The sequence below is a fragment of the Ursus arctos genome, unplaced genomic scaffold (genome assembly GCF_023065955.2).
Source record: "Ursus arctos isolate Adak ecotype North America unplaced genomic scaffold, UrsArc2.0 scaffold_2, whole genome shotgun sequence".
In the NCBI taxonomy this organism is placed as follows: domain Eukaryota; kingdom Metazoa; phylum Chordata; class Mammalia; order Carnivora; family Ursidae; genus Ursus; species Ursus arctos.
The window spans coordinates 95987694-96000892 of record NW_026622874.1 but is presented as its reverse complement, the minus strand read 5'-3'; the positions used below and the strand labels follow the sequence as shown (position 1 = coordinate 96000892).

At 55.2% G+C, this 13199-nt stretch overlaps 1 protein-coding gene across 1 annotated transcript in view; it reads left to right on the top strand.

Moving 5' to 3' along the window:
• Positions 1-13199, top strand: part of CUX1 (cut like homeobox 1) — a 339866-nt gene that overhangs the window by 315621 nt on the left and 11046 nt on the right. The window contains 3 exon segments of the mRNA XM_026516065.4: positions 2-122; positions 3996-4184; positions 9673-9937. Coding sequence (XP_026371850.3) covers positions 2-122; positions 3996-4184; positions 9673-9937 — 575 coding nt within the window.

Here is a 13199-nt window from a genome sequence, read left to right as displayed (position 1 = left end):
CCCACTGCCTCTTTCCGGACACTCGGCCCTCAGCATCCAGGAGCTGGTGGCCATGTCTCCAGAGCTGGACACCTACGGCATCACCAAGAGAGTCAAGGAGGTGCTGACGGACAACAATCTCGGTAGGTTCCCTCCCCGGCTGCCAAGTCGGGGGCGGCCGGTGGCTTCCTGTTGGTTTCTGGAAGGATGGGTGGAGGGTACCCAGGCTGAGCCAGCCAAGGGTTTAAACGTTGATAAGCTACCTCTAAGAACATACAGTGCCCTCCAGCTGTGAACACGAGGGCTCCTGAGGGCGGTCAGTCCCGGCCTGCTCCTGCCCCCGGCACCCCCACTGGGACCTCTTAGCGGATACCCATGCAGCTGGAGCAGACTCAGGCCAGCCGCTGAGACCGCCTGACTGGGGCATGCCCAGTGGGACTCCCAGTCCTCGAGGGTGCCAGAGCTGGGCAGGAGTAGCCTCAGCCCAGCCGCAGCTGGAGGGCGTGCTGGAAGGGTCCCCAGACCGGGGTCATAGCCCAGCTCTTCCTCTTGCCCTGTCCGTGACCTGAGCAAGCTGCTCTCGGAGCGTCTCCTGTAAATCTGGGACAGCAGTGCCCAACTTGGGCTGGTGAGTAGCACCCACTGCTGAGCACCCCGCCTGGCAGGGGTCCATTATCGTCCCCACCCTGCTGCCTGATGATGCCAGCTCCCTTCCCCAGGCCCTCCACTGGGGGGCAGTAGGGAGCCGCTGTGGAACCGAGTTCACCACTCCTCCCGCATCACCCCAGACTCAGGCCATTTGCTTTGTGCATGCCCCACCTGTGGTGGCTGTCCCCTGAGGGCCCTGTGGCACACAGTCAGTAGCTGTGACTGTGGGAATATTAGAGCGTTTGGTCATTTTAAACCTTTATGCTCCTGTGGTACAGTATTGACCACATGGGGTTCTCCTGGTTCAGGTACCCAGAGACTGGAAACAGCAACTCCCCAAACACTTAATGCGGGGCTTGAACTGACGACCTTGAGGTCGAGACCTGAACCAAGATCAAGAGTCGGACGCTTCACCAACTAAGCCACCCAGGCGCCCCAAGTCCCCCAAACACTTATGTCCTTACTTCCCAAGTGTAAATGTCAATCAAGGAGCACTGTTCCGAGCGGTTGGTGTTAAGACAACCCCAAAGAGTGGCTGGCATTTGCAGAGGGGCCTTGCAGGCCTGTTTTTCCCAGGGGTTAGGAAAAGCAGGGAGTAGCAGTAAAGTGAGCTCCAGGGAAGTCTGTGCGGTGACTTCACAGCCCGGGGTTCGGCGGCCAGCTTGCCTGGTTGAGGTTCTTTACCCTACCGCTTGCATAAAAAGGAGCAAGAGAAAAAGTGACGTCAACTGAGAATGTTTTTAATTAAGTTAATTCAAAGAAATAAAAATGTAGCTGTTGATTTTTTTAAGTGGCCACAAAGTCCCACTGATCATCGGTGATTGAAATACGCAGGGAGTCCTCGACATGGGTCATCCCTCCCCTCCCTTACAGTCTTGTCACGAGTCCAGAGAAGCAGGCCCGAGAGATTATTGCTGCCCACTCCCTTAGAGGAAGTGTCATGTCTGTAATCGTGGGCAAGCAGCTGAAGAAAACTCCTTTTAAACCACTGAGAAGGGGCGCCTAGCTGGCTCAGTTGGCTAAGCGTCTGCCTTGGGCTCGGGTCATGGTCTCGGTCCTGGGATCAAGTCCCACATCGGGCTCCCTGCTCAACGGGGAGTCTGCTTCTCCTTTGCACTCTCCTCTATGTTCTCCGCCCCCCCTCAAATAAATAAAATCTTTAAATACACAAACAAACCACTGAGAAGTTGCAAGATCGCAGTTGTGAGGTCGCGAACATTCAAATCTCATCCTCGGCCTTCCCATCCCCGTTTCCATCCCTGCTGGAGTCCTGGCTCGTGTTGGTCACGTGCCGCCACAGTTGAACCCCACTGGCCTGTGGAGCTCCGTTTTTAAATGCTGTGAAGCACAAATCAGGGGTGAAACTTTCCACACCAGAGAGCGAGGACATCCCCCTCTCGGAGCAGGAACTTCCAGAAGAGCTCCGTAGCGGCGCCACCGTGGAGCGGAGAAGCCGTCTCGGTGGTCGTTCTAGCACGTGTTAGCCTCTCCAGGGAAGAGCCTGCCTCCCCTGCTGGGGTCTCTCAGTGGAGTAAAGGGCATGGAGGGGGCCAAATGGTAGCTGAATTACGCAGCTGTAAGGCCCAGGCATCCCCCTCACTTCTGACTTGAGATCTTGGGGTGTTCGCGGGGCAGTCTCTTGAAATCATAAGCAGAGTGCGTGCGCGCGCACACTCTGTCACGTAAACGTAGGTAGCTTGCTTCAGGTTCTCAGGTAGGTCCGTGACCCAAAAACGATTGAGAGCCGCTGCTATGAAACCTCGAGAAGTAATACAGATTTCCAAGAATATTCATACGATTTCCTCCCACCACCCCCCACCCCCAACGAGGTGGGTCAAGCGCGTAGTAACCAGCTGTTTATTAACGTCTATCACTTTCCTGACCATAGCAAGCTCCTTGGAATGAGACGAGATTCATTTGCCAGATTAGAATTAGATAAAATTTACTTAAAACAGCCACAACAAAAATCTGGTAAGGATTTAGGATGTTTATAGGCTAAATTAAGAATTTGAAATGCAAGGAACCACACAAGTTTACGAAATCGGTAAATGGATCTGTAAGTTAAAATGACTGATGCAAAAAAAAAAAACTCAAACCCAAAGCTTTCCATGGAGTAAATTTCATCTTGAACCCCCTGCTTACAAAGGAGGTGCCCTGCCATTTCTCACACCTGCCCTGTGAGCACAGGCGGTGGTGTTTCCCTCTCGCAGATGGAGGGCGCAGGCCTGTCATCCACGGTCACCCTGCCGCGGAGGGGCAGAGCTGCTCTGGCCCCGGGGGTCATGTTCCCTACACTTGGTGGCTCCAAACGCTGCCGTGTCTGATCCCAGTCTCCATTTCCACCTAATAAGTCCTATTATTCACGTTCTCCCATCCGGTCGCTCAGGTTGTCCCTGATTCTCATTTGCGCCTTCAAAAGTGCCGGCCCCTCTTAACCTGCGGCTGAATGGCTCTCAGAGAAGAGAAATTTTTTTTTTAAGCCTCTGACGAACGTGGCAGACCTGGGGCCGCGCTGCTCTCCAGAGCAGAATTCCCTCTGATCAGCCTGGGGAGCAGGCTACCCACCACGGCCTCGGAGAAAAGGCATCGAGGAAGGGGTTTTGATCCCCTTTGAGCTCCAGTCAGCAGAGGCAGCTTAGACTGCGGGAATAGACTGTAGAATTGGAAATGGCCTGCTTTTCAGAAAAACAGAGCTGAGGGGCTCTTTCTCCTTCTCTTTCCTGCTGTGACCTTGGGTCAAGTGGCCTGTTTTCTCAGCAAGACCGGATAACCTTGCTAATCGTGAAAGGAGCCAGACAGCCCTGTGGTTTGAGCTTGTGTAAGAGAGGGCTCCCCGTGTGCTACTTAACCTCCTGAGCCTGGGTGAGGGATTAGCCTCCTCTGATAAGCGCTGCGGGCGTTATCCAGGCCTCAGTACATCCAAAGCCCAGAGGCTTTTTTGAGAGAAACATCGTCGTGTGCCCGCAGAATGCAGGAGTAATACTGACTCCATCACCAATGGAGTTCGTCATAAGTCTGGTTGAAAAGGTGCTTGTTTTAAAAAAAAAAAAATTTTTTTTGTATTTATTTGAGAGAGAGGGAGAAGGAGAGAGAATCTCAAACAGACTCCGCGCCGAGCACAGAGCACAACACGGGGCTCCGTCCCACGACCCCGAGATCACGACCTAAGCCAAAACCAAGAGTCAGCCCCTTAACCGACTAAGCCACCCAGGCACCCCCGACGAAATGCTTCTAGAAAGTGCTTGCTCCGAGGCAGCAGTCGGCTGGCCAGACTCGGGGGCTTCAGACTTTCACCTTGGTACATACTTGTCCTTCCAGATCCCTAGGCCTCCATCGTGACGTCTCTCTCGGTTCCGTTTTCTCGCCAGGTCAGCGCTTATTCGGGGAGACCATCTTAGGGCTCACCCAAGGCTCCGTCTCCGACCTCCTTGCTCGCCCAAAGCCCTGGCACAAGCTCAGTCTGAAGGGACGGGAGCCCTTTGTCCGGATGCAGCTATGGCTGAATGACCCCAACAACGTGGAGAAGCTGATGGACATGAAACGCATGGAAAAGAAAGGTAAGCCCCACCGGCCGCCCTGGCCAGTTGCCTTCTCATCTACGAATGCGCCGGTTCTTTTGAAGCGTTCGTGCAGAGCTGGTGAGGGACGTTGACCTTGGCCAGAATCACTATCAGGCAGGGCAAAGGGGTTTTTTGACAATCATCAGTTGACGAGTACCTACGAGGACTGGGAAGATTTGTGACTTTTTCTCCCCCGCGTACTGAACCCAAATACATTTTAGCATGGGGGGCACTCAGACGGTTCCTCATCGTCGCCCCGGCCATCACTGTACCCTTTTTCTTCTTTCAGGCCACCAAGAGCTGAGCATCACAGTGAGCGTGTTTGTTGTCTTTGTCTTGGCGGGTGCGTGGGGTAGTACGTCTCGTGCACACGCACCACACGCCAGGCCTTCCGTACCGTGTCTTACCGGCGAGATCATCCGTAAACACATTTGTAGATAGGGAAGACTTGTTCGAGAAGCTGGGGGAATTCCTGCTAGAACAGGTCTCTCTCGCTGTTACTTACGGTCTGTGGGGCTGTGCGGGATTCAGCCCCCTTGAGGGCCACGTGCGCTCTTCTTTCCCTGTGCAGCTGGAGCCCTCTTGAATGTTGATCAGCCTTCTTCTTACACCCTGGAGGCCCCAACACAGGAGAAATCCCAAAGCGGGGGCGCCTTGGTGATGCAAAGTAATGTCTGCTCTGTTTCCTGGGCTGCACTCCTACCTGCTGCCCCTCGTTCGCGCATCCTCCCCTCAGAGGACTCAGGGCTGTAAGCTCACGGAGTGGCCGATGTGGAGGAATCCCTTAGATGGGGAGGCGAGGCACCACCCACCCATGTGGCCGGGGCGTGTCTGAGCTGGGAGCTGGGCACGGAGCCCAGGCTTACGTCCTCTGAGTTCACCAAGAGAGCCTGCTGTTCACGGCCGGCCCGGTGGCACTGTTGTCACCCAGCCAGGGCAAGGGCTGGAGCTCCAGGAGGAAGCAAGCACGTCTGGTGTCTCCTCCAAGAGCTCCGTGGGGCCAGGCCTCCTGTCTGCCAGCTGCTGTCCCCCCAGCTCTGCCCAGTGTGGGCGCATCCCCCGGGAAGGATGAGGCGCTGGCGTCATGAGACTTGCCCTACGTCAGCAGCTGGCAGAAGTAGGGAGCAGGAGTCCAAAGTCACGGGCTGGCAGCCTCTGGAGCCGGGGCTCTCACATGCATCGCGCTCCCTTGTGCCCGGAGCCTGCCACCCTGGGACCAGTGGGCCCACGCAGCGGCCTTCCACCCCACGCAGGGCCCTCTGGGGGCCCCAGCCTGCCCTCCGGTGTGTAGACCAAGGCCCTGACACAGGCCACAGCCCTTTGGGGGCCAGAGACGCCTGGTGCCACATCACCCCCAAAAGTTTTTTAACCTTCTACCTTGGGAAATTTCAAACAAAGAAGTAGAACGGTGTCATGAACCTAATATGTCCATTACCAATTTTCAACAATTACCCGTGCCCACCCGAACAACGTTAGCAAAGTTAACGTTAACGCTTTCCGCACGCTGTCACCTTGAGCTCGGTGCGGGGCTCCGAGCCCCCTCCTGTGGCCCGCCCTCCGAGGCCCCCCCTGAGCAGCCCCCCATGGCTGCAGGCCTCAGGAGGGGGACAGCCCTGGTTCTATCACCGCCTGGTATGTTTCTCCTCGTAGGCCACTAGAAAAGGACCCTTGCCCCCACAAGTAGATCTCTGGGGGCTTCCTAGGCCTCGGCTCCTTCAGCACGGGCTCTGGGCGCCATCTTGTGTTACGAAACAGTTACTGTTTCAGCCAGGCCCAGGCCCCTCCTCACGTCCCAGGGTCCCTAAAAGCAGCTGTGGGCCCACTATCTCCTCCCTCCCTCCAGCAGGGGTGCTCACTGGAGGAGCCTTCCCCAGACACACCCGCGGGAGCCAGAGCATAGCACTTCCTGTGATTTCCCGCCCGAGGGGAGCAGCCGGCTGGACACACCAGGCTCGGTTCTCTCTGGCCACTGACTGTATCATATTCATTCTCTTTGGGGGAAGATCTGCCTTCTCAGCCGCGTTTCTAGGTATAATCCTAAAATGGCAACTTAGTTAAGTCACTCCCTGGTCTAAGGTTCTGCTTACAGAATGAGGCAGTTCATGCGAACTTCTCCAGGTTGTGAGCGAGCGTCAGAAAGAACGTGCCAGCACACATAACTGCTCGGTAGATAGTTTTTAAAAGAAGTGAGGTTCCTTTATGATAGATGAAAGGCCATCGTGCTCCCAGTCTAGACCGGATGAAAACCTCTGCACCGGGTGATCCCACGTGCTCTCTGCTTCCTTCTCTTCCCGAACGAAAGCTCTGCATGCTTCTCCCGTTAGCTCAAATGTTTTATTGCTCTCCTGCCTTCTTCCTTTCCTCTAAACATTTCGTCTCCACCCTGGTCTGCCTTCTGCTTTCTGTCCCTTTATGAGATGGCCCTTGAGCCATCCTGTTCACACAGCCCCCAGCCCCTGGACACACACACGCACGTACACACATACACACATACACACCACCTGGGCTAGCCGTGGGCTCCTCACCCCAGTGGCTACAGATGGACCCTGACCATCCGTTTATTTGTGACCCGAATGTCAGTGCTGCTGAAGGGTGTGTCCCTGGCTTGTCATGGGGCTGGGGCACTGGCCACCGTCAGACAGGACAGAGCAGGCAGCAACTGGCCCAGAGTGGACGTAGGTCAGCCCTCAGTTCTGTCCTGTACCAGCTGCGTGACCTGGGGCAGATCATCTCACTTCTGGGCTTCGGTTTCGTCATCTCTACACCGGGACCGTCGTGGTCCCTCTCCCGGGGCGTAACTGGGGGGATCACGCAACAGATGTTAGCTGCTGCTGCTACAGCCGCTCCTCCCACCTGCTGCTTGAAGTAAATAACATTACGTCCCATCTTCCATCCGTTTTAAGAAGTTTTAAGGGATTTTCAGACCATATTCCAAGCTAACCCACTAGCAAGCTCACTATGGGAAGTCTGAATGGCTTTTAACTTGAAACGTAGTTGGGAACGGGCGATGCATAAGGACGGAGGGGGCAGGTGAAGCCCCGACAGCGCGGAGAGAGCAGAGAACTTGAATCTGGAGGCGCGTCCCCTTTCCTTGGTGGCTGCCCGCTGCCCCCTCCAGTCCTTCTACAGTAAAAGGCCACATCAGGGGCACAAGGACTCTGCCCACCCCCAGCTGCTGGGCTGCTGGGCTGTCTCCTGCTGCCCCTTCCAGCCACCTCCCCTGCACTCCTGCGCGGGGCCTCCTAGCCTCCTGCTTTCTCTCAACTTTTCCTCAAGACCATGGCCCCCAGACTGCTGCCTTCCCCCATACCCAGGTCCTGCCTCATCCAGGGGGATCTTAAAACCCACCCAACCCCGTCCCGGGCCCCAAGTTCTTTGACCTCTTCAACCCTGGGCTTTTCTCCCCGAGTCTTGCCGTCACCCACAACTGCTCTACTTCTCAGAGACTACATTCAGGCACCCCACTCGCTGACCACGTCCTGCCATCCTTCCATGTTTCCCTGGCTTGTTCTGCCTCCAGGCCCCCGATCTCCCTTCCCACGCTTTGCCCCATTATTCTGCCATCTGGTCCCCTTACCTCCTCCGCCACCATCCCAGACTCCATGACCCAGCACTCCAAGATGCTCTGGCCATCGTCCGAGACGGACTCCTCTCTCCCCACCTTCCCATTCGCCGTCCGCCTCAGATTTGGGGCTGCAGCTTCAGCGGGGTCCCCTGCTCTACTCCCCACCCCTGGCCACCCCTGTCCTCCACCCCTGTCAAGATTCCTTCCCCATCACTTCGGGAAAACATGGGCCACCAGCTTTCCCACCTCAGTTGCTGTCAGCTTGTCTGTACCTCCAGCCCCCCTGCCCGTCCTGGCTCTCGCGGCACCTGCAGTGATCAGCTCTCTCACCTGTACCACCAGCTCTCTCCCCTCAGCTTTGGAAACACTGTCAGCTCGCTCTCATCGTTAAATCCGCCCTCAGCCCTGCATTTCCCTTCTAGAAGCCATCCTCTCTCTCGTTCTTTTACATCTGGGTGTCTTAAAACAGTAACTCGTGCTCACTGCCTTCACCTCCTCACCTTCCGTTCAGGACTCCACCCCCTGCCGCCTGGTTTCTGCTCCCACAGCGACCTGCACCTGTTCACCGCGGTCCCCAGCCCTGTCCTAACCGCTGAAGCCAGAGGGCCTCCTGGGTCCTCGTTAGACTCTCTGCAGCCCCGATGCTGTTGATCCTCTCTCCTCACTCATCCCTTCTCTCCCACCGTTGTCTCCTGGTTTTCCTCCCGTCTCTGGATCCCTCGTGGCTGCTTCTTCCTGGGGGGACCCTCTGCCCTTGGGTGTCCCACGGGGTTCCATTCTCAGCCCCTGGTCTTTCTCCTCGACGGCACAGATTGCAACCACAGTTTCTGTCCCAGTGGTCCAAAATTCTTCTCTCTAGCCCAGACGGTTCTGAGCTGCATACCTGCCTGTGCGCTGCCTACAGGACATGTCCATGTGTGCGACCCAGTGACCCCTCCAATTCCACTGTTTCAAGATGAATCACCGTCTTCTCCCTTCTCCCCTGGCACCCAACCCAGAGACACCAGCGCCCCCCCCCCCATCTCCCAGCCTGACACCAGGGGGCTCCTCTGCTCTCCTCTCCTCAGTCCCTCAGGAGTCTGTCCCCCAGTCCTGTCAGCTCTGGCCCTTACCGCCTCCATGCCCTCTACTCTTCTCCAATCCCTCCACCACCTCCCCCGTTCTGATCTTTATCATTCTTACCTCCTCACTGAGCCCCTTCCTGCCAGCCCTCCCATCCACTCTGGTGTCCAGACTGCAGCCAGAGCAGCCTTTCCAAGACGCGTATGGCTGTCATACCATTCCCCCAACTAAAATCTTTTCATTTCTTGCACTGCATTTAAGGTCAAGTCCAAACTTCCCAGACTACTCCTCCCCCCCTCCACACCTCATGTGCACACGCACGTGTGCGCACACACACACACACACACTCTGGAACTGTGCCGTCTTGTGCCCCTGGGTCTTTGCACGTGGTCATCCCACTTTTTTTAACAGCCTCCTACCATCTTCTACCTCTCACCTATCTTTTCTGGTGAATCACTCCGTGGCCTTCAAGATTCTCCTGGGAGGCCCCCCCTTGACCCCTCCCCAGGCACTCCCTCAGTGCCTGCCTCCGTGGTCCCCTGTGCCTCCTCCCTCAGTGCACTCTGCAGGGGTCACGTGTACCCTTCTCTGCGTCCCCCCCCAAGCCATTAGGCAGGGACAGCCAGCGACCTCACAGTACAGTGGAGCAGGTCCTCGATGAGTGTGTTGGGTTTCCGAACGGTTCTGGTCCAAGTGTTTTGAGACGCTCTCTGGAAGAGCAGGGCAGAACAGCCAGCCGCCACAGTCTGCACGAAAGTCACCGTAGCCGGTGGGCTCCGCGGCGCTCTGGGGGCCGGGGGGCTTGGCGGGTCTCCCAGCGGGACGCGTAGCTCAGTCCGGTTTCTCTCCGTCCCTCAGCATACATGAAGCGGCGGCACAGCTCGGTCAGCGACAGCCAGCCCTGCGAGCCCCCCTCCGTGGGCGTTGACTACAGCCAGGGCGCCAGCCCGCAGCCCCAGCACCAGCTGAAGAAACCCCGAGTGGTGCTGGCTCCTGAAGAGAAGGAAGCTCTGAAACGAGCTTATCAGCAAAAGCCATACCCGTCACCCAAAACCATCGAAGAGCTCGCCACCCAGCTCAACTTGAAGACCAGCACCGTCATCAACTGGTTCCACAATTACAGGTACGGCCCGGCCTGGTCGCTGTCTTGGTGGAGACCCGAGGGGTCTCGCACAGCGTTAGCTTCCAAATGATTGAGGAGTTCTGTAGTTACGTAAGTCGGGTTCCCAAGTTCGTGACGATCTACGGACAGACACCGAGCCGAGTGTTTTCACCAGTACTGTCCCACTTGGTCTTCACAGTCGTGTAAGGGACATAGTTCTACCTGCATTTTCCAGGTGGAAACCGAAAACTCCGAGGCGGAAGGGCCTAGTGCTCTCCCATAGAACGAAGCAGACTGGGGTAAAAGGTTTGGATGGGCTCGTGAAAATCCACTGACACATAACGGATTGTTGACCATAGCTGTAATCCAGACGTCCTTGGCTAGAAACCAGGACTCCCCAGTGGCCTGATGGGAATGCCTGCTGCTTCAGTGCCCCGGAAGTGACCGTCAGTTGCTCATTCTCATCAGAACATCCTTTTCTCTAAGGCTGAGCAACACTGGGGCCGATGCTCCTGGTTCTACCCAGGTGACAAGTACCCATGCGTGGCCAGTGCGGGTGGAGCGCTCCTGGTTACTTACCTCACACAAGTGGCGGGCGACAGAATATCTTAGACAGCCGGGGGCCGTGGGGAGGAGTTGTGTCTCAGACCAGACCCTGCCTTATCTGTTAGGCTCTCCTGCAGTTTCCCAGGTGGCCCGGTAACCCCACCCCCACCCCCAAGTGCTGAGCAAAGTGGGAGGTTTTAAAATATTAGATAGGAGCCAAAATAATACCTTGACTGCTGATGAAAGCTAAGTTAGCATTGGTAGCTTAGTGTGAGAGCCAAACAGCCCTGCTGCCTGACCCCCTGGAACCAGGCCAGTTTATCCATCATGGCAGCACTTGTGGCCCCCACCACCACCACCACAGTCCTCCCCATGTGCGGGCTGGCTCCCGTGAGGACAAAGAAAGTTCACGAGCTGAGCACGACCAGCTCATTCATCCTAAATTTACAGACGAGCTAAAACCAGAAGCAGAGCAAGGCTCACAGGTGTGATAATGGAGCTCTCTCTACAAGGAAGGAAACTTCAAGAACAGTAGACAAGGGAAATGAAGGACAATGAGTAGGAACCTAAGCAGAAGTTCCCCAGAGCCCCCCCTTGCCAGGTGTTGTGCAATCCCATTTCCACTTTCTCGGCACAGAGGTGCGTTTGAATATGGACTTCCAAGTCCTCTGCAAGCTGTGTCCATTTTAGTGCAAGTGTGGTAACTGGAGAGGACTATCTGAGTAAAGGTGCTACCAGTTACACAAAGCATCTCGAGAAACCATTTCCCCTGGCCCCGCTGGGGTCACCTTTTTCCCCAGATCTCACAGGCCTCAGCTGAATGGCGGCCACCAGCTCCTGGCCGGGGCATGCGCTCTCCAGGTTTCTCAGCTTCTGTCACTCATCTTGCTGACAACCATGGGAGTGCCCATCCCGTCACAGGGGTCAGCTGCTCACTGGAAGGGCCCCTGTGTGCATTTAGCATGAGCAAATTCAACCATATGCAACCAAAGTAAAGAGAGAAGGGGGAGAGAGAAGGAGGAGCAAGAGAACCTCAGAACTTAGCACAGGAGCTCAGATCCAGATCTCGAGTAGATGCTCCGTCAATGTTTTCTTTCAGAAATAATCAGAACAAAGCAGGCTGGGCTAAGACAGATGGAAGAACCAAGGGCAGAGATTTGTTTCGGCTGCAGAGATCTGGAAAAATATCCCAGAGGAGGTCTGAGATATGCAGGGTCTTGAAAAAGGAACTGAAAAGAATTTTTTTTTTAAAGATTTTATTTATTTGAGAGCACCAGCAGGGAAGGGGGAGAAGCAGGCTCCCCTGCTCCTGTGATGCGGGGCTCGATCCCAAGACCCCGGGATCATGACCTGAGCCAAAGGCAGACGTTTAACCGACTAAGCCTCCCACGCGCCCCTGAAACGAATTTTGTAAGGCACAAAATAGGTCAGATGAGAAGTGAGCTCTAGGTCATTTAGAACTGGCATAAAGCCCAAAGAACTGAAGTCACTTGGCCACGCAGGAGGCAAGGTGCAGAGCAGAGAGTGCGTGCTCCATCCATGGCTTTAGCTTTTCAACCTAATGCTTCGAACAGAGACCAGCTTAGCCTGGTCGACCCCCCAGAGCTTCATATTAGGACTGGCACACGTGCACTGAATTCCTCAGGGAGGAGATCGTTTCTTACATTCTGTGGGAGTTAAACAGGAGAGGTTGATTTTTTTTTTTTTTCTCCTGCCCCACCAGAACCCACAGGAAATAATGGGGAAGGGGGGATCAATTTTTAGCCCCATCAAAAAAATACAATTTTACTTCCTCTTATCCTTTCACCCTCAGGGAAGTAGAAATATCTTAGGAGTGGCCATTTACCCAGGAACAGGGCCTGGAATGCCAGAACAGAGCACCTGCCACAGGACACCTGGTCTCCTAGAAGAATAGGTCCACCCAGTAGCAACTCGAATTTCAAGCCCTAAATACCATGGCGTCCTACAGACCTTGTGTGACTTGTTTGAAAACCAGATCTGTTCCTGGAACCTGGTCTTTCTAGATCAGAAGATAGTAATTTTCATGGACATTGAGACAAATCTAGACTAAGAAGGATGTTGTCTGCTGTTGGTTGAGCATGTAGCATGTGCCAGACACTGAGCCGGGAACATTCCAGATGTGTCATCTCATCAGCTGCGAGGGTGACCTGCGAGGGTGGCAGCCAGGATGCCAGGCCCCAGGCATGAAGTTGTGCCTTCCCTCCCCCCAGCTCTTTTCCCTCAGCCTTAGCAACTAACAACAAGGATTCTGTCATTCAAAAGGCAGGTGGAGGGTCTGAATAGTCCCTTTTCCTGCACCTACTTTGTGTCCTAGATGATACATTAATATTTTATTCTTAGCATCTCTGCAAGGAAGATGCTATTCTCCACATTTTTCAGATGAGAAATCTGAAGCTCAGAATGGTTCAGGACCTTTTTTCCAAGCTGTATAAGTAGTAAGTTTACAAAGCCAGATTTCAAGCCCAGGTTGGCCTGGTTCCATAAAGCCTGTGCTCTGCTCTGGGCCAGTCTGCCCCTGGGACTCAGAGTTCGTACCTGGTAGACCTGTGGCCGCCCGTCTAGCCTCCCACCTCCCCAGCCAGGGTGGGATGGGATTAGGTGTCGGCCCCAACTGGCATTCTTGGCTGCCAAGGGGCTTGAAAGGCAGCAGAGCAGGCTTGCCCTCATAGCACAGTGTCCAGGAGCCTCTTGACAAGGGCTTGCATTTCATAGGCCC